The sequence below is a fragment of the Erpetoichthys calabaricus genome, chromosome 3 (assembly GCF_900747795.2).
Source record: "Erpetoichthys calabaricus chromosome 3, fErpCal1.3, whole genome shotgun sequence".
In the NCBI taxonomy this organism is placed as follows: Eukaryota; Metazoa; Chordata; class Cladistia; order Polypteriformes; family Polypteridae; genus Erpetoichthys; species Erpetoichthys calabaricus.
Window position 1 is genome coordinate 114,712,170 of NC_041396.2, and position 22,577 is coordinate 114,734,746.

At 37.3% G+C, this 22,577-nt stretch overlaps 1 protein-coding gene across 1 annotated transcript in view; it reads left to right on the forward strand.

Moving 5' to 3' along the window:
- The first annotated feature begins 4,099 nt into the window (after positions 1-4,099).
- Positions 4,100-22,577, forward strand: part of acbd3 (acyl-Coenzyme A binding domain containing 3) — a 62,626-nt gene continuing 44,148 nt past the window's right edge. The window contains exon 1 of the mRNA XM_028797292.2: positions 4,100-4,461. Coding sequence (XP_028653125.1) covers positions 4,197-4,461 — 265 coding nt within the window. The 5' untranslated portion in view covers positions 4,100-4,196. The remainder of the gene's footprint in view (positions 4,462-22,577) is intronic.

Consider the following 22,577-nt stretch of genomic DNA (forward strand, 5'->3'; position numbering starts at 1 on the left):
CTTGCAATCTGTTCTCTTCTAATCACTTTAGCAGTAATATGTTCACAGCTGAATCCAGTCTCATAACAAATTGAGCCTAAGCACAATAAATTGTTCTCACTTTAAAGTAAAGTTAAAATAATACCATAACAATGCCAGGTAACACAGTTGCTACATAATAAACACAGGGAAGGGATAAACAATGGGAGAATGCAAACAAACAAATAATAAACAAAACGTGTTTAACAAGGTCTTGCTAAGCATTTTTTCCTTTTCTTTTATGTGGGGTGGATAGTCTATAAACCCACACCAGCAAGCAACTCTGCCCAAGTAAACACAAAACACTGTCAACTTACATCTCTAAGATTCTCCTAACTATCTGGACACACTAGCAACTAGCAGGATCTATTTTTTAAACTCCATTTGGAAACTGTTTTAGGGGCAGATCCCAGAACCACTGCATCTACAGCTGCTCTTTCATATATGATATAGGATTACTCTTAAGAATGCTATGTCCTGCCCTCTGATGATATGGGAAGATTTTTTTATTCTCTGGCTTATCTCCAAAGCTTCACTTATAGACTAATGCCCTTAGAGCAGTTACTTTGGGATATTTCTGAGGTACAGTCTACTCTAGCAAATGATTCAATACTATAAATTGCATACGAGTTTCTCTAATAATATTCCTGGGAGTCAGATCAACTTTGACCAGTCTTGCTGCAAATACAGGTTCTTCTCATAAATACAGACTACCAGAATGCCTGCACACTCTGGCAACTGCTTATCTATACTGTTATTAATGTGGGAATTTCCGATATCAAAGTACAAACGTTAGGTCCTACTTTTATTAACCCCCCTACCTTATGCTCCCTTTATCCTAAGCTGCATATAAACAAAAATATAAAAGGCAAACATGACTTAAAAAATTAACTACAAAAGAAGCAAGTAACAAAGCATGTGAAAAAGAACGGAGTAAAAGATGAGAAAAGCTGCCCTTTGGGGATAATTGAAAAGTTAGTTGGTAGTTTTGTGCTGGAAAATGAGTGATCCAAACCTAAAAATGAGCTAACTTGCTTTCATCCATTTTTCTCTAAAAATAGCAACAACAGAAAATGTCTGGTGGGGAAAGTGGTTCTGTTTTGTGAAGTGAGCTGCCTACAATAAATGTGCATACATTTGGTAGATTGATAGGAGGAAATCTTAAATAAATTAGGAAAAAAGTTATTTTTGAAAGGATCCATCTGTAAAATGGAAGAAATCTGTTTAGTGTCATTAAGAATCCTTAAAACACAGGTCTTGTAACCATTTTCAGCACTGCAAATTGGTCCTACTCTTCCCAGTCAGGCAGTGGTTCTTGGCATCTAATTTCCTATATAAAAATTAAAAACCTCCTGACTGTCATATTTAAAAGCATAACAGGGTGCAGGTTTTTTTTGCAAGGGACCATATGCTGTTCTTCATGGGCCCTTGGTGGTTCTTCTATGGTCAAACATGCTATAACATGTCCATATAGAAATTACTCTGGGACACCTGCTGTGACTACCAGTCCCTTGTAGTGCCGACCATTACACAGTGGCTTGCTGAGCTGTACTTTTTTGGCCTGTCTTGAACTCCCACCCTTTCTTTCTATCCCTTGCCTTACCTTTCTGTCCTGAGTCATAACGCTTGCAACTCTCTTGACTAAACAACATATGGAGATAGTGAAAGGCCTTAAAAAGAAAAATGTTAAAGGTCATTTCCAAAAGAAAAGAAGTTTAGAGTTATAAAACATTGCCTGTGTAGTGTAAGGACACAGCATTTTAACTGTGTAACATCAGGATCTACAGCAAAACCTTTAACCATTTTACTGAATGTATATCAGAAAATCAATAACCTTTAGTATTTTCTCATATGTGTGTGTGTGTTATAGAATATCTGTCAAATAATACAAAGAATTCACAATGCATGTATTGTCCTAATTTAGGTTCCTCAGGTGTACACATATTTGCTTCCCCTTGCGGTGATCGAACCTTGGACATCATCGCCTTAGGCGATGCCTAACACATTACGCCACGGTGGCTGGTTCGCTTACGTCAGGGGTCCTCAATCACAGTCCTGGAGGGCCGCAGTAGCTGCTGGTTTTTGTTCTAACCTGGTTGCTTAATTAGAAAGCAATTCTTGCCAATAATTTAATTTCATGGCCAGTTAGTGCTTTAACTCTGCTATGTCAGGTAATTCTCATATCCTAGATTTTCTTCCCATAAGGATACCATCCAAATAATTTGAAGACTAAAATAGATGAGTAATTCTCAGTCCTTCACTTTCCTTCCAAGTATTAAAGTAAAGCCAATAATGCATGATAAATACACACAGGTGTAAATGGTAACAAGCTAAATGGAGAAATGCTGGTCTCTTTTGTCTTTTGCAAATTATTGCTTTTTAGGAGCAATTAAAAACCAAGAACACAGCTGCTTAAGACTAAAATAATCAACAAGGGTTCAAAATCTTAACGACCGAGACAACTAAAGTGAAGCAGAAGTGTTACTTGAGCAATAAGTGCTTCTTATTAAGCAATTGGGTTGGAGCAAAAACCTGAAGCCCTCCAGGACCATAGAACCCCTGGCTTACGTGATAGGGTGTATATCGGAGTATTATATCCATATGTCTGAATCGCAATCTGATTATGTTGGTGGTCCCCTACCAGGTAACACTTGTGGTTGGTCAGCCAGTCAGCAAATATCCACCACACCCTCTCAGTTTCAAGAAGCAGATCATGGGCATGTTATCGAGTACCTGTCAACCACAAGCATTACTAAACTCTCCTTTTATAAAGCAACTAAAATACAATGAGAAAATTCTTTCAGGGGAAAAAGGATGATGTGAACCCAGGAATCTAGATTGATGATGTAGTAGTACTAACCACTGTGTTATACTGAAAAAAAATAACAATCAAACAAGGCCACACACACACAGAAATAAGATAGAAGTGATCATAAACAATCCGATTTTAAACCCAGTTTTTCTACTGCAAAGTTGTAGGGAAACAGAACCCATCCCAACAACGTCTTGTACAAGACAGGAACCAATATTATAGAGAAAGTCCAAGGGAGGGCACTGTCATGTCATACACTCTCTCCCATTAGCCGAGATGAGCATTGCCAATTAACCAAGCATGCCCATTTGTTATCAATTTTGGAGAACACCACAATGAGAGAATGTGCCAATACTGTGCATATGATGTCTACGGAGCAGTGAAGCAGCAGCATTAACCAAAACTTCCCTGAAGGAATGAATAAAGTATCTTATCTATCAATCAATCAATCAATCAAAAACCACACAAATACCTACAATAAAATCAATATTTTGTGATAAGCAATAATTCAAACATAAAACATTTTAAATGGCAGTTTCTAAAATTACTCTTATTGTGAAGGGCATTTTTAACCCGTGTAATTTATAACTTCTTTTGAGTTGCTCGTTTCTTATTTATTCGCTCCTAAATCACGCCTAGGACGCCAGTCTGTGTTTACAGTATGTCCAAAAAAAAAAAAAAAAGAATTCCTGTTAAAATGATGGTTTAGCTTCATTTCGTTCTATGGCTTAAAGGCAAGAAGGGAGTGACGCGGTGGTATTGCTACAGATATTAGCATGAAAGGGTACATAACTCAACGTCTTACACAGAAAAATCATTTACAAATACAAATATGTACTGTTGGGATGATTAAATAAGTACGCCAATCATGTAGATGGCAGTAGAGTACTAAAGCAGGAACAAACTACATACAATATGCGACCTTGCTCTATGCAAGTCCGTTTGGAAATGGATGGACAGATAGAAAAAGTGCGTTAGCAGTGGCAGTTGCGGCCAGTACTGACGGAGTACTATATTGCTCAAGAATGTACTATTGTTGTATAAATGTAATTAGGTTTACTTAAGTAAACAAATATCACACATAGCATAATGCATTTTTTTAAAAAATAACAAAAAAGAAAACAAACTGAGACCTCGGTATCTTTGCATGCGGAAATGCAGGTTCCAACGACGCGGATGTAAAAAGCGATCCCGGACATAATATCTGATAACAAGCCCGCTCCGGCCTCGTCCCTCCCATCCCCTCAACCATACCACCGGTGTGCCAAGCCCACCTTCTACAACCGTCAGTGATCCCGGAAGTTCCGGCGAGCAATGAAACGGAAGTTGGTACGTGGCTGCTGCTCCGGCAGAGACACTAAACATCATGGCGATGGAGTTGCACAGCTCTGAACCAAACAGTAGTAACTCCAGTCGACTAGAGGTCTCTATAGACGGACTAACGCTTAGTCCTGATCCAGAGGGCGAGGAAGAACACAACCAGCGACCGAGAGAGTCACATGTTGATCTCGGAAAAGAAGTCCAGAACCAGCTAGAAGGAGATGGGGAGGGCGAGACATCTAAAACCATGGAAAGGAAATGGGGCTTTCCTTTGCCAGAGCTGTATAGCCTGGCTCTTAAATTCTTCAAAGGTAAATGATTTCTTTTTTCTGGACGGCGTTGTCATGTCTGGCAAGTGCACAGGTGACGGTCGTGTCACCTACGCGGTCTGTCGTCACAGTATCTTGCCTCTGGACGCTTGATAGACACGGCATTCTTTTTAATCATATATGTCACTCTAAGCGTGCATTCATGTGCTTGCTTAAATGTGCTTTAACGTTTGTTTTAGTCATGCTCAGAAGAAACGTGACTAGAGAATACTAAAGTTCTCTTCTAGAAGCAAGGTTTACACGTTTATTCTGGAGCTTCATTTTTTCCAAGTACAGTATACTAATTCACAGTTTCGCTCTTGCTCTTTCAGTTGTTTCAAGTAGTACACCCACTAGCATTTCGAATTGTTACATTCCTCTGCGTTAACTCCCGTATTAAAAATGGCAGATAGTAAGCTAAAACTTTTTTCCCCCCATGCTGACGGGGGAAAGGCGTCACAAAATAACAACACATAAGTAACAGACACACAGGAGAGTCGTGGCCTGTACTATAAAAAAAGATTCCTAATGTGTTCAAATCTTAATCTTTGAGCTTACATGCATAAACCGTATTTGTTTGTCCGATTATGCGACTGTCATGCCTGATAATTTGCCTGTATATTGTTGTCTTCAAGGTCTTCACCAGGAAACCCATATTCAGTAATGATTTGGTAGTTAACGTTGACACATGACAGGTTTAAACTACAGTACTGGTCAATGCAGAAATTCGTTTTGGACAAGTATTTCTCAGCGACACTTATTTATTTTAAATAATAGGCGACAAGTAGAAGAGCAAGTTATGATTTCAAAAAAAGTTTTGATTTCATATACTCGAGGAAAACTTGCTTACATATAGGATTCTTTTCTTGTTGCAGAAGAATCTCCTGTTTTGTATACATATACCCTTGAATTTGGAAACCTTTGTGAAATCACTACATACAGTAATTAAGCTAAGACTGTCTCGGAAAATACAAGCTGCTTTCCAGTTTTACGATGTTTATAAGTTTCACTATTGAGATGATAATTTTCGAGTATAACTACCAGACTAGCAGGAAGTTCAGGGCATTGCAAATACGTTTTCACACAAGTAGATTGAACAACATGTGCAACCGTCATTTTTATACATTTCTATAGAGAGAGATTTTTATCAGTTTGTTGTCAGATGAAGTACCTCCTTTTTACCAAAATCTGTACATAATCCCTTTTTTCCTGTAAAGTATTTATTAAGCTAAAACTCCTTCAATGTTTCAAGATATAAATGATAATTCTAAAAATAGTATAACATGTAAACACCTCTTAACTTGAATATTACCACACAGTAATTACTACAGTTTAGGCATTAAAAGCATTTTTCCTTTTATTTTTAATTACACTTAGAGTACTTCTCTCCCTAACCACTTTTGTTGTTTTCTCAATTTAAGCATTGGCAACTATTTTTGCATGACTTTGTGGGCATTTCATTTTATTGCATTATCTGTCCCCCTTACTCACACATAATCAGTTTTTATGAAAATTTCACTGTCTTTATTTTCATACGTTTAACCGAGTAACTCCTTTTATTTGGAGTTAGGAGACTATAGCTTCATGATATACATTACATATACAACCCAATTGTGGCAGAAGACTGATCTCAATTTAAACTTAAAACATTATACTTTTTTGGGTACATACACTTTTACAAGGTAATAAATGATTAAGTAATTTTGCAGTACTATTTCTCACTGTGTTGGACTTTATTTTATAGGTATATTAGGTGTTGGTTTAGTCCTTTGTCAATACTATGACAATTTTGTATTACAAAAAGTATTTTTCTACATCATTGCAGGTTTTTTATTTGGCTGTAATGCTTTGCAGTTTCTCTTCCAAAGTTTTGTTTGAATGTGCCTTTTGGAAAATATGGTACTTGACTGTTTCTGCTTGCCTGCATTTTTCTTTTAGATACACAGTTGTGATGCTGATGGTTGCAGACTTTTTTTACACAGTGTTTCGGATTGCTTCATAATACCTCAGATGGTTATATGTAAATGTTATCATTTTGGGTAATTAAGTGATCACTCATGGATAAGTGTTTATGATTAGATCAAATAAAAAATGAATGGAGTGGGCTCAAATGTAAACTTACTGTGGTTGTCTGTTTAGAAACCATTACTGATGAACTATGTAATTTTAAACAAATTTACATATGTTTGCTTTATGGGTTTATGTTAACAATTGCAATATAGAGTTCTCTGTGTAGTACATATTCCTTGTTCAACATCTCTATTTGAAACAAAGAATGTATGTGTGCTATAACATTCCATAAAGCAAAATACCAAATTGGATTGGAATAGAGTTAGACCTCCTTATTGCTAACTCACTTGTGCATATCTGATAACATATGTATGTAACAGGTGTGTAGGCTGCAGGTATTTTATGTTCTTTGCTTCTGTTTGTCCGTTATAGTGGAGTTTATTAATGACTAGCAAAATACCTGCGCTTCGCAGCGGAGAAGTAATGTGTTAAAGAGGTTATGTAAACATATATATACATATACATATATACACATATCTATACACATATCTACATATACATATATATACATATATATGTGGATGTGTATATGTGTGTGTGTGTATATATATATATATATATATATATATATATATATATATATATATATATATAATACACACATATCAACATATATATACACATACATATACACACATACATACATACACACACATATATACATATACACATACATACATAGTGCGTTGTAACACGGGCTGTGATTGTTACATGGGAGGGAGACGACAAATCACAGCTTCCCGCTTTCTAATCGGGCCTGTGATTGGTGCTTTGACAGATGCCCAGATCCCACAGTATCTCCCCTTAGGAGAGACGTTAGGCAAGTGTAATTGAATAGCGGTGCTGCAAGTTTAGCTTTACACCTGTTTTTAAGGCTTATTGACTGAAAGGGGCTTTCATGAAAAAAGTTAGGGCTTTGCTACAGGATACACCCTCCACAAGTTAAGGAAGTAAAAATAAAGGTATATATTTCTGTTTTATTTAAACCTTTTAAGTTTGTATGCGGGCGGTATGGTGGCACAGTGAAAGGTGCCAGTTAGGAGACCCGGGTTCGCTTCCCTGCGTGGAGTTTGAATGTTCTCCCCGTGTCTGTCTGGGTTTCCTCCGGGTAGTCCGGTTTCCTCCCACAGTCCAAAGACATGCAGGTTAGGTGCATTGGCGATTCTAAATTGTCCGTGGTGTGTGTGCGCCCTGCGGTGGGCTGGCACCTTGCCCGGGGTTTGTTTCCTGCCTTGTGCCCTGTGTTGGCAGGGATTGCTTCCTGTATTTAGGATATAGCGGGTTGGATAATGGATGGATAGACATTTGTATGCATAGCCCCATTTGCCCGTTTTCGTTTTTTTTCTTTCTTCAGTAATATTTCAGCAAACCCGGAGCTTGTCAGTTCAAATCCTGGTACTGACACCACTGTGTGACCCTGAGGAAGTCACTTCACCTGCCTGTGCTGCAAAAAACAAAAGTAATGTAACAAATTGTACCTCAGATGTGCAAGTTGCTGGAATAAATGCATAAGTCAAATAGATAAATATGTATTATACACATAGGAACTATTCATTTATTTTCAGTTAAGTCATCTGCAGCAAACCTTTATAAATGAGGGTTCTCCTTTTTAGATAGTGCAAACTGTTTCTTCTTCATTGAGGTTTTCTCTTGGAGAGCTTTTTTCATTTCATTGAAAATTAAAGCAGCAGTTGCCAAAATATGTAGCTTTCTTATTAATTTTTCAACATTGTGTAAAATAAATTTATAAAGTAACATAAAAGGTTTAAATACTGGTTATCCTTTTACACTAAAATATTACTAAAGAGATACAAAAAAAGTAAAATGCATATGTTGTTTTTCTTTAAGGAGATTAAATATTACTGAAGAAAGAAAAAAAAAACTAAAACAGCCAAATGGGGCTATGCATACGAACTTAAAAGGTTTAAATAAAACAGAAATATATACCTTTATTTTTTACTTCCTTAACTTGTGGAGGGTGTATCCTGTAGCAAAGCCCTAAGTTTTTTCGTGAAAGCCAGTTTCAGTCAATAAGTCTTAAAAACAGGTGTAAAGATATTGACAATAAGCTACGCAAACCCACCAAGACATGGAATCGTTTAAATCAAGGCGCGAGTCGAAAAACACCATCCCATACTATTAGTTAACAATTAACACATCTATATGTATTGTAAGCATACAATACAACTGAAGGCGAGCTTTTAAGCCTGAGAAATCACCCCGTAAATGCACACGTTTATTTGCACATGTGTTAATATGTATGCTTGCACAGTATTAAAAGACACTCAACAATTAACGTCATTTACCTTCGTTCCCGCGTTTGAGTCGTGCTGTAAATCTCTTCCTTGTTTCCAGTTCACATGATTACGTAGGAGGCGTGATGACGCGATATGTGACTCCGCCTCCTCCATTACAGTATATGAACAAAAAAGAGGTTCCAGTTATGACCATTACGCGTAGAATTTCGAAATGAAACCTGCCTAACTTTCATAAGTAAGCTGTAAGGAATGAGCCTGCCAAATTTCAGCCTTCCACCTACACGGGAAGTTGGACAATTAGTGATAAGTGAGTGAGTGAGTCAGTGAGGGCTTTGCCTTTTATTAGTATAGATATATTAAAAGGTTAGTTGTATATACTTTAAAGATCATTTGTGCCAAAATGAAGTGCCCTATTTGCATATGGATTACATTTCAATGTAGTTAATAGTTTGGATTGCATTTAATTGGCATGGCTTCATCATGTCAAAATTAACAATATATCAACCAAATGATGGGTTGTTTTTCACAACAGTTTTCATGTCATTTTTGAAATGCAATACAAAAGCGTATTTATTGCATTTGAATTCTTGTCCCTAGATTGCATGTCATAACTAAAAGCAAAGCAAAGCAGGTGTTATAAATTTCTCTTGGCGGCATCTCCATGTGTTTTTTGTTTTGATTCAAGACCACTCTTTAATCGTACCAACACTAAATATAATCAAAAGATCAGTCCGTGACGAGAGGTGTGGGGCAAGGGGCATCAACAGTTCTGGAAAATGGCATTCCACTTTACTTCTGTGTTATGGCAGCAAGCATAATTTCCGATAATGTGGAGTGATTAACCAAAATGGCAAAAAGGTATGTTTATAGCCTCGCTGAAAAAGTTTACTTTTAGTTTATCTAAAGTTGTTTTCTTTTTATACATGTTAGCATCCACCAAGCTTGATTTCTTTGTAACTTTTTATTCATACTATCTGTGAAAACAAGGTATGGTCTTTCTCTTCTGTTGATATGCAAGAGAATGAAATCGTAATTTAGAAAATGCAATATGCTTTTTTTTATGCGAAAAATCCAATTGGGTACTGAGACGCGGAGACCAGCTTCCCCAAAGAGGTGGGATTAGTGTTTGTTGTTGTGCAAGTGTTCACTCTGAGGATGTCAGATTTGCGATTAACAAACTTGGCCCAGTAAAGTGTTTTCCTAAATACAGTGATCCCTCGCTATATCGCGCTTCGCCTTTCGCGGCTTCACTCCATCGCGGATTTTATATGTAAGCATATTTAAATATATATCGCGGATTTTTTGCTGGTTCGCGGATTTCTGCGGACAATGGGTCTTTTAATTTCTGGTACATGCTTCCTCAGTTGGTTTGCCCAGTTCATTTCATACAAGGGACGCTATTGGCAGATGGCTGAGAAGCTAGATTGCTTACTTTTCTCTATCTCTCTCTTGCGCAGACTTTCTCTGATCCTGACGTATGGGGATTGAGCAGGGGGGCTGTTCGCACACCTAGACGATACGGACGCTCGTCTAAAAATGCTGAAAGATTATCTTCACGTTGGTATCTTTTGTGCAGCTGCTTCCTGAAACGACATGCTGCACAGTGCTTCGCATACTTAAAAGCTCGAAGGGCACGTATTGATTTTTGACTGAAAAACAAACTCTCTCTCTCTCTCTCTCTCTCTCTCTCTCTCTCTCTCTCTCTCTCTCTCTCTCTCTCTCTCTCCCCCTCTCCCTGCTCCTGACGGAGGGGGTTTGAGCTGCCGCCTTCAACAGCTTTGTGCCGCGGTGCTTCGCATACTTAAAAGCAAACAGCCCTATTGATTTGTTTGCTAGAGATTGTTTTCTCTATCTATGTGACATTCTGTGCTCCAGACACGCACTCCTTTGAAGAGGAAGATATGTTTGCATTCTTTTAATTGTGACACAGAACTGTCATCTCTGTCTTGTCATGGAGCACAGTTTAAACTTTTGAAAAAGAGATAAATGTTTGTTTGCAGTGTTTGAATAACGTTCCTGTCTCTCTACAACCTCCTGTGTTTCTGCACAAATCTGTGACCCAAGCATGACAATATAAAAATAACCATATAAGCATATGGTTTCTACTTCGCGGATTTTCTTATTTCGCGGGTGGCTCTGGAACGCAACCCCCGCAATGGAGGAGGGATTACTGTATACGAATTTTCATGATATTACAATAGGAAGACTTTTAAAAGTAGATTTATTTTCGCGCACATAAAATCCATTGTTGGGGAGACGCCATACATACAATAATCAGCTGCACGCCAGCACAGATTAAAATACTTGCTGGAGAGACGTATTAGTGTGAGAGAAAATTAAAGGCACACAATACAGTGACGCATATTACAGCCACATACAAGCCAGTATTACTGTAACAGAAAATGGACGGTCCTGTGCCATTTAATATAGACTGTTCCTACTAATGTTTATGCACTACTATTCTAGTGCCCGTTATTGTAACAGGCTTAATGTCTAGTATATTTATATTCTATTAATAAAGTGACTCTGAGAATGAGGAAGTGCACTCTTTCCATCTAAATCACAATTCTTGTTAAACTGGGTACTAGGCTTAGAATTATGAGGCTTTTTTAAAATTAATTTAGACAAGAGCATTACAAGATGTTTAGGAGTTAATTAATCTAAATACATATAATTGGTTTATTTGTATAATTTAGGTCCTGTTTAACCTTATAATAGAAAAACGTAAAGCATAATAATGGAAAGCAAAAAATAACCATAATACAAAGTTTAGTGCTATTGAGCTTTTATTAGCTGTTAATAGAGTTTTTGTAAAGACTACATCATAAAGGACTGCCAAAAATAAATTAGTTTTTGAGTAGTTCCTTGCAGAGTAAATTTGATACATACACACTAGCTAGCTGAGTTATGTTTGAAGTCAGTGGGCCTCTGTTATACTGCCATTGGTTAATCAGATGTATCAGAAATACTGTACAACTAAGTACTTTTCTGTATACATATTTTTTTTCTCTTGAGCTGTGAACTGTTTAAAATGCTACATATGGTGGTGTTGGTGTGAAAGAGAGTACAGCACAACTCTCTATTTGATAATGTTTAAAAGGAGATTAAAAGCTGATTTATTCAAAGCTAAAAACTGCTAAAAATGTTGACTCTCCATTAATATCAAAGCCTAACATTGCTACTGCCTCAGTATACAGGGGTTCGAGTAGATGTATATTAACAAAAAAAACAAAACGAGTTACTAATTACTTTTACTCACTCAAAAGCACCATCCTATTCAGCATTTCCATCAGCTGCAGAAAAAAAAATCATACTTCATTCTGTTCAATCATGTCTTTTAACAGTTAATTTGCAATTTTTTTTACCCTCTTTGTTGTGATGTGATACATCTCTGGTCGGCTGAAGTGATCAACAATGCGGCGCGGTATTTTTTCCCACTCCTTACTACACTTGTTTAACCAAGAGGACGCGCCCTTACCCCATGCTTCTAATCACGTTCAATTCAGGTTCTGTTTGTGGGTCGTCAATGAACTTAAAGCGAGAAAACTGGGCTCCAAAGTTGCAAAGGTTGAGAAACTGTGCTCTAAGATAAATGCTGTAATCCACTGAGAAAATAAAAATCATTAATCTCAAAGTGGTTGAAGAAAAATAATGCAGAAGTTGCTACCTTTGATTATATGGCCCATGGTCTTATTTAAACTACTGATAAAATCTTTTGGATGTCACACTAGCTGATGGGGACTACATTTGTTACTGGACATTTTGTATAAGGTTGCAGATAAGATGAAGGTGGGGTAGGAATAGATTTCTTACTGGATCAGTTGCTATATTCATCTGTTTTTGAGCTACACTGACCTTTGCTCCTTTAACATTTCTTTAGCAGGTGAACGTCATTTGAATAAACATGCACACCCCATTTCTCTGTTAGATCGCTGTCAGTGCTGTGGTGAAATGGGAGACCCTAATTATAGTGTGTGTGTTTTCTTAATTTTAAGTAATACATCACTCCCTGTTCAGATTGTACTTGGCACCAAGCGCTTACAGCACATTGTTGTTACATTTGATTATACCTGAAGAGAGCTATTAAAGGGTGAGAGATTACAATAAATCCAAAAGTTTTTAGTGCATGTTTGAAAGTTGTAATAATAGTTTCATGTGGTGCAACACTCAAGTCATGATAATTGTCATGTTACAGAATAGAAATCACAAATCAGTAGTAATTCTCCAAGTTATTTTTAGGACCATTATTGATTCTTGTTAATAGAATTGGCTAATTGATTTATTTTGTTTCCTTCTTTCTTTCCTTTCTTCTTGAAAGAAAGTATATATTTTTCAGCATTATTATATTTAAAAAAATAAAAATATTTGTCAACTCCCAACCGTGGATTTGCTGAAAAATAAAATTATTAAGATCTTGTTTGTTGCCTCTTACCTTCTGTTCATGTTGCTTCCATCTTATAAACAGTGCTGCCAGATTTAATTATAGCACTTACCTGCAAGCTGTGAGATGTAAGAAATTAAATCCTTGACATTAAGAGTCTTCTAGAGTAATTTTGATTTTTGTGTGTGTGCTTATTTTAAATTGGTTGTTTCTGAGCTGTTGGGGAATGATAATTACACTCGTTATCACGTTGTGTATATATACTACTGGTCAAAAGTTTCAAAATACCTAAATTTTTCCAATTTTTATGGAAATGCATGCAGTTTAATATCTTTAATGTTTCATGAAATTAAGGAATAGAACAAATAAATGATGGCTAATTAAAAAAATAAAGTCAAAGAATAATAAATGTCTACAAAATTTTATTCAGATTTTTGGTTTATCAAAGTAGCCACTTTTTACTGATATAAAAAACAAACTGTGGTAACCCTTTCAAATTCAGAATGGAAGTCACCAACTCTGCCTCCAGCACAAGAACCCTAGACCATCCCACTTCACAGTAGAAACTGAGACTTGCTTTTTTTTTTTTTTTACCACAGTTAAGCTGTGCTTGAAGCTATTGTTCTTGAGGTTCTATCATGTAACCTGGTGACTCTTGAAAACTTGTCTTCCAATTGGGTTGTGACTTTGGGTCTGCCAAATCTCTTCCTGTCAGAGTTTCGGCTTTTGGATTGTTTTAGGACACTGAATTTTTTTTTTTTGGCAAATTCTCTAAATGAAAGTACTACACTCCAGCCACTCCTGAAATGGTAGGCCTATTTCAAAGTAAAAGTACTAGAATTAAAAGTTTACCATGTTAATAGATCTTGATAGACTTGGTGGAAATGAAATGATATCACAAGTGATGACACATGATTATAATTCAGAAGAAATTAATTTGCATGGGATTGAAATGATGAGTGGTCATCCCTCGACAGTTTCAGTTCAGTCACATCTTGCTTTCACAGCTTTTTATTTAATTTAGCAAGCTTTTAAAATAGAAATTAATGATAACTGTGAAAACTGAAACAAAATAAATTAGATATATAGGGATGAGAGGAGTGATAAATTGACATGTAACATATATATATATATATAATATATATATATATATATTTTTTTTTTTTTTTTTTTGGGCTGGAGGTCCACATCACTATCATTTGTTTCCCTATTTATAGCTATTTGGTGATGTTATAATTTCTACAAAGCAGAAATATAAAGTCTGAGGATGATGCCTCACAGTTTCAAGAGATTGGCTTCAATATATCATTGTCTGTGTTTGGACTTTGTTTCCTTGTATACTTGCGGATCTGTCTGTGGTTTTGTGTGTAAATCTAAAATATGTTAATGTGCATAACGCTATTTGGCAATTCAGAATTAACCTGTTGTTTGTGTGCCTTGCAGCTGACAGGCACCCTTCCAGTTGGGCTCTTGCCTTACAGTGCTCTCTTTTGGCTTTATGTTGTAATAATTCAAGAATGAGCATTGCTGAAAAAGTTGCAAGATGCTGAATTACATAAAAAGGTAAATTTCAAAAGTGTAAAACATTTGTAATCCTAAATTGGAAAGAACGGATTAAACCACTATCTCTATTGCATTAAAAACAAAATAAAAAGTAGTACACGAGACTGATTAAAAACTACTTCTTCTTTTGGTTTCTCCTGTTAGGGGTTGCCACAGCAGATCATTTTTTTCCATATCTTCCTGTCCTCAGTATCTTGCTCTGTTTACACCACCACATTCATGTCCTCCCTCACCACATCCATAAACCTTCTCTTCGGCCTTCCTCTTTTCCTTTTACTTGGCAGCTCCATCCCTAACATCCTTCTCCCAATATACCTAGCATCTCTCCTCAGCACATATCCAAACCAACGCAATCTCACCTCTGTGATTTTTGTCTCTCAGCTGTCCAACCTGCACTGACCCTCAAATGTACTCATTTCTAATCCTGTCCATCCTCGTCATACCTAATGCATATCTTAACATCTTTAACTCTGCCACCTCCAGCTCGGTCTCCTGTTTTTTGGACTCAATACCATCTTGCAAACCACTTCTTTCACTCTTGTTGATACCCATCTGTCACAAATCATTCCTGACACTCTTCTCCACCCACTCTACCCTGCCTTCACTCTGTTCTTCACCTCTTTTCCACACCCCCATTACTCTGTACGTTGATCCCAAGTATTTAAACTTCTCCACTTTTGCCAACTCTGCTCCTCTGACCTACTTCTCATTCACACACATGTATTCTGTTTACAGACCTTCATTCCTCTCCTCTCTAGAGCATTTCTCCCCCATTCCATGGTCTCTTCGACCTGCTTCCCTGCTCTCACTGCAAATCAGTGTCATCCAAAAATATCATAGTACACTGTGATTACTGTGTAATCTTGTCTGTCATCCTGTCCATCACCATTGCAAATAAGAAGGTCTCTGAGCTGATCTCTGATGTAATCTCACTCTACCTTGAATGCATCCGTCACTCCTAATGCAGACCCTCACCATTGTCACACTTCCCTCGTGTATATATATCCTGTACCACTCTTACATACTTCTCTGCCACACTTGACTTCCTCATACAGTACCACAACTCCTCTCTTAGCACCCTTTGTTATGCTTTTTCTAAGTCCACAAAGACACAATGCAGCTCCTCCTGCTCTTCTTTGTAATTCTCCATAAATACCCACAGAGCAAACATCGCATCTGTAGTGTTCTTTCCCAGTATGAAACCATATTGCTGCTCATTAATCATTACTTCCCTTCTTAACCTAGCTTACACTACTCTTTCCCATAACTTAATGTTGTGGCTAAGTAATTTTAATAATAATTCATTTTATTTATAAGGCACTTTACATTTGTAGTAAATCTCAAAGTGCTACATAAAAGAAATGGAATGGGGAAGTACAGGAGAGTATACAGAGGAAGAGGTAGGCGAAGAAGTGGGCTATTCAGAGATGCAGAAAGTAGACAGGAGTAGAAGGACATAAGGCGTAAGGTGAAGAGTGAGGTGGCGAAGGCTAAAGAAAAGGTATATGAGGAGTTGTGCGAGAGGCTGGACAACAACTAGGACCTGTATCCTCTCCTGTACTTCCCCATTCCACCACCAGGTTTCCCTATCCTCCTTCTGCTGTCCAGGTGTCACACCAAGTGCCATTCTAGCTGTCACCCTTACTACTTCTGCTGTAGTTGCCCAGCTATCTGGTAACTCGTTCCTGTCTTACCTCCTCCCTAAACTTAACCTTACAGTCTTCCTTTTACAACTTCCAACATTTGATCCTTGGCACTGTCCTTGCTCTTCTCCTCTTCTTGATATCCAATGTCATCCAACAGACCATCATCTTATTCTGTCTGTCTATGCTTTCTCCTTCCACCACTTTGCAGTCTCAAATATCCAAAGTATCTCCCTATTCTTAAAATATATATTCACCACAGCCATGTCCATCCTTTTCGCAAAATCTACTACCATCTGACCTTCTGCATTCATTTCCTTTACACCTTTTTTTTATGCATCCCCTGTGTCTGGGTTATAAGTCTGATAAAAACATTAAGTATAAAGAAACAGTTTTCAGCCTCTTTTTAAACAATAGTTTGGTTTTGCTACTTCTTAATTGTCTGCAACCCCATTATGTGACTTGATGAAAATCACGTATCAATTCAAATTCTTAAACTAAATTTTTGATATTAATGCAAAGTTTCATTGGATTACATACATTTCCAGTACTTAAATGTACAGAATTTTATGGAAGTTTAGTGATACCCAGCGTAAAATGCTGGCCTCAGTGCTATTCACATTTTTTACCTCTTTTAATGTTTCTACTTTTAAAACTTGTCAAAGTTTTATATAAAATAGACTTTATATATTCTAGGTTCTGACAGCACATAGAAGCATTGCTGCAATTTGTATGTATTGTTGTTTGTGGGTCTGCCTCCCTTTTCATTTTTGGCCAGTTGTTTTCCATTATATGAACAGTTAGTATGTTTGCATGGAGTGGATTTGCACTTCAGCTTCAGTGGTATTATTATGTCTGACTGTAGCAAGTTAGGTTTGTGAACATAAATTAAAGTTTAAAGTTAAATTTAAATATTCGTAATCTGCTCCAATCACTGATTCAGTTTGTTTCACGTGAAACTGCATGCAGAATAATTGTAAACAGAATAAATGCAAAACATTTGTAAACTAAATTTAAATTGAACATTGCTACTTTTTCATCTGATCTTCATATTCCAAACATTTTACATCAACTTTGCAAGCACAGACTTTGTATTTCATCTATGTCATTGCTTTCAGTAACTTTTTTTTTCTTAAAGTGTGCATTCAATAAATACATGTCAGTCCAATATGTAGTGTCAGTTGAGCAAAATATGTTGGTTTTACATTGCCAGATGATTGTGGAGGTAGACCGAAATGTATGCGTGTGAATATGGTAGACAACTGGTACTTTGATACTAGTACTGCAGAGAAGTGTTCAAAGGATGACTGCTCAGAGTATAATTGTTGTTTTAGTACTGGATTGCATTGACTCTTTTGTGAATTTAATTCAACTGAATTTCCTGAGCTCCTTTAAAATTGTCATGAACATCTACAAGTTTAGTACAGAACATTTGGCCGTCTTAAATCTTGTGTCCTTTCTTTCGCTGGTTTGAATACCAGTCCAAAGATTTCAGTTATGGTTGGTGGAATTCTTTCCATTCTGTTTGAAAAAATAAAAGAAAATGTATTTATTATTCAATACTGGTATGCCTGGTAATCCCAGTTAGAGGTTTTGTGTTCCCAGCTATGATTACCATTTTGGTGGTCAAGTTCAATGTCTTTAAGGATGAAGGTTATTTCTTACTTATAATATATTGGCACTTGCACAGTAGAGTTTCGTGATATACTAGTGCTGAAAACGTACAGAAAAGTGCAACTTTTTAAATGGTATGGTATTAGCATTTAAATTCTGTACCAGAAATAAATGGTAGTTTACAAACATCTTGCAGTCAGTTGTTTCTTAGCACAGTCAGAACTCCAAGGGAAAGCACACTTTGATGAAATATACATATTGTGTCCATCTTGAATCGTGAAGGGATGCTGACACGAAAGGAAATAACTCTTTCCCTAAATTGGGATCATAGTGTTTTTCTTTTTCTGACTTCTGCAGTGACCCATTTATTTGTCATTTTGGGTGTAAGCTGGACACAAAAGCATGGTCTGCTGTTAGGTAAGAGAGAGTAGAACCCCATTTCCTTTTTAACCTTAAGCAAGGCTAGATGATGGCAGTTATTGCACCAGGAGCAATTGAGGAGCACATACATTTTTGTCATTCAAAGGCAGATACTTAATTCCAAGCCAAGCATAAATAAAGAACTACAGGAAACAGGCCATAAGATGTTGCCATCTTGAAACTGCACCATATTGAAAACAAAGCAGTTAAACAGATTTAATTTTATTTAAAGGTTATTGACATGGTTGGAGGGTGATATTGGTTGGCATAAAAAGAATGGGTCTCATTCAGAAGGATGCCCATGTCTATAGAGCGTAGAGCAGTGTCTCCCAAACTTGGACCTGGTGAACCCCTGTGGCTGCAGGTTTTTGTTCCAACCAGCTTCTGTTTTTAATTGAACTCCTGGGCTAATTAAGTGAACTGATATTTTCCAAGTTCTGTGTTTAGGGAACAATATAGAAATTAGAAAACTAAGTTTGCTTTAAAAAAAAAAAAAATTTAAATGTACCAAGCAGTTATATAGGAATAATGTATTTTTTTTCTTTTTAACAGTATTTTCATCTTGATTTTCATTCTACTTTTCTAGGTCTTCTAATTGTTTAATTAATCCATTATTTACTCATTAGTGGGTCGGTTGCTAAAGTACTTGCAGCCTTTGATTATTTAGTGATGTTTGCCTGCGTGTCTGCTCTCCTCGTTTTAAATTGACATTATTAAGATAAAACAAAGGGGGAAAAACTGCACAGAGAAAGGGCAAAGTATAATGAAACTAGCAAAATACCCGCGCTTCGCAGCGGAGAAGTAGTGTGTTAAAGAGGTTATGAAAAAGAAAAGCAAACATTTTAAAAATAACGTAACATGATTGTCAATGTAATTGTGTTGTCATTGTTATGAGTGTTGCTATACACACACACACACACAAACATATATATACATATATACATATCTACATATATATATATATATATATATATATATATATATATATATATATATATATATATATATATATATATATATATATATATATATATATATATATACACATCCATCCATCCATCCATCCATCCATTTTCCAACCTGCTGAATCCGAACACAGGGTCACGGGGGTCTGCTGGAGCCAATCCCAGCCAACACAGGGCACAAGGCAGGGAACCAATCCTGGGCAGGGTGCCAACCCACCGCAGGACACACACAAACACACCCACACACCAAGCACACACTAGGGCCAATTTGGAATCACCAGTCCACCTAACCTGCATGTCTTTGGACTATAGGAGGAAACCGGAGCGCCCGGAGGAAACCCACACAGACACGGGGAGAACATGCAAACTCCACGCAGGGAGGACCCGGGAAGCAAACCCGGGTCTCCTAACTGCGAGGCAGCAGCGCTACCACTGCGCCACCGTGCCGCCCCATATACACATCCACATCTATCCTATCTATCCTATCTATCTATCTATATATCTATCTATATATCTATATATATATCTATATATCTATATATCTATATATATATATATATCTATATATCTATATATCTATATATCTATATCTATATATCTATATCTATATATCTATATATATATATATATATATATATATATATATATATATATATATATATATACACACACACACATACATATATACATACAGTGGGTACGGAAAGTATTCAGACCCCCTTCAATTTTTCACTCTTTGTCATATTGCAGCCATTTGCTAAAATCATTTAAATTAATTTTTTCCCTCATTAATGTACACACAGCACCCCATATTGACAGACAAAAAAAAGAATTTTTGAAATTGTTGCAGATTTATTAAAAAAGAAAAACTGAAATATCACATGGTCCTAAGTATTCAGACCCTTTGCTGTGACACTCATATATTTAACTCGGGTGCTTTCCATTTCTTCTGATCATCCTTGAGATCACCTTCATTTGAGTCCAGCTGTGTTTGATTATACTGATTGGACTTGATTAGGAAAGCCACACACCTGTCTATATAAGACCTTACAGCTCACAATGCATGTCGGAGCAAATGAGAATCACGAGGTCAAAGGAACTGCCTGAAGAGCTCAGAGACAGAATTGTGGCAAGGCACAGATCTGGCCAAGGTTACAAAAAAATTTCTGCTGCACTTAAGGTTCCCAAGAGCACAGTGGCCTCCATAATCCTTAAATGGAAGACGTTTGGGATGACCAGAATCCTTCCTAGAGCTGGCCGCCCGGCCAAGCTGAGCTACCGGGGGAGAAGAGCCTTGGTGAGAGAGGTAAAGAAGAACCCAAAGATCACTTTGACGGAGCTCCAGAGATGCAGTCAGGAGATGGGAGAAAGTTGTAGAAAGTCAACCATCACTGCAGCCCTCCACCAGTCAGGGCTTTATGGCAGAGTGGCCTGTCGGAAGCCTCTCCTCAGTGCAAGACACATGACAGCCCGCATGGAGTTTGCTAAAAGACACCTGAAGGACTCTCTGGTCTGATGAGACCAAGATAGAACTTTTTGGCCTTAATTCTAAGCGGTATGTGTGGAGACAACCAGGCACTGCTCATCACTTGTCCAATACAGTCCCCACAGTGAAGCATGGCGGTGGCAGCATCATGCTATGGGGGTGTTTTTCAGCTGCAGGGACAGGACGACTGGTTGCAATCGAGGGAAAGATGAATGCGGCCAAGTACAGGGATATCCTGGACAAAAACCTTCTCCAGAGTGCTAAGGACCTCAGACTGGGCCGAAGGTTTACATTCCAACAAGACAATGACCCTAAGCACACAGCTAAAATAACGAAGGAGTGGCTTCACAACAACTCTGTGACTGTTCTTGAATGGCCCAGCCAGAGCCCTGACTTAAACCCAATTGAACATCTCTGGAGAGACCTAAAAATGGCTGTCCACCAACGTTTACCATCCAACCTGACAGAACTGGAGAGGATCTGCAAGGAGGAATGGCAGAGGATCCCCAAATCCAGGTGTGAAAAACTTGTTGCATCTTTCCCAAGAAGACTCATGGCTGTATTAGCTCAAAAGGGTGCTTTCTACTAAATACTGAGCAAAGGGTCTGAATACTTAGGACCATGTGATATTTCAGTTTTTCTTTTTTAATAAATCTGCAACAATTTCAAAAATTCTTTTTTTTGTCTGTCAATATGGGGTGCTGTGTTTACATTAATGAGGGAAAAAATTAATTTAAGTGATTTTAGCAAATGGCTGCAATATGACAAAGAGTGAAAAATTGAAGGGGGTCTGAATACTTTCCGTACCCACTGTATATATAAAAACTGTCTCCCCTGAGCCACCGCCAGTAAAAATAGTTGCCTGAATGAGGTTCTTTTGCAGACACGTGGCCTGAAGTCTCGTGCCGTCACAAAGTTTCAGTGGCTGTACGCAAATCCACAATCGGTTTCATACTGTTTTCGTACCTTGTAATGTAATGTGTTTTTTGAACAGGTTTGATTCATCGAAGTGATCACTACTGCTGCGTTCAGTCACTTCACGTGAGCCGTTTGTACCTCATGTCTTCTCATTAAACTTGTATCTCGCGAATATGGCATTGCAAACGGCAGTGGGTCAGTTCACGTGCTTACATGGGAGGCGTGATGACGCGATATATTTTGATATATATCAAAATACCTGCGCTTCGCAGTGGCGAAGTACTGCTTTAAAATTTTTATTAAGAAGAAAAGTAAACCTTTTTAAACTGATGGAAAATGAATCAATAATTATTTCTTAAGGATCTCTTTGTATACCATGTTGTCAGTTCTCCCCTCTGGTTGTAATATGACCAAGCTGTGTGCTGAGCTTACTCTTGAGCATGAAATCTAACGTGGTTTGTGCCCTTCAGAATGAAAACAGTTTGCATTCACCTTTTTAATAAAAGGCGAGCTTTTAAGCCTGAGAAATCACCCCGTAAATGCACACGTTTAATTGCACATGTGTTAATATGTATGCTTACACAGTATTAAAAGACACTCAAAAATTAACGTCATTTACCTTCGTTCCCGCGTTTGACTCGTGCTGTAAATCTCTTCCTTGTTTTTAGTTCACGTGATTACGTAGGAGGCGTGATGACGCGATACGTGACTCCGCCTCCTCCATTAGAGTATATGGACAAAAAACAGGTTCCAGTTATGACCATTACATGTAGAATTTCGAAATGAAACCTGCCTTACTTT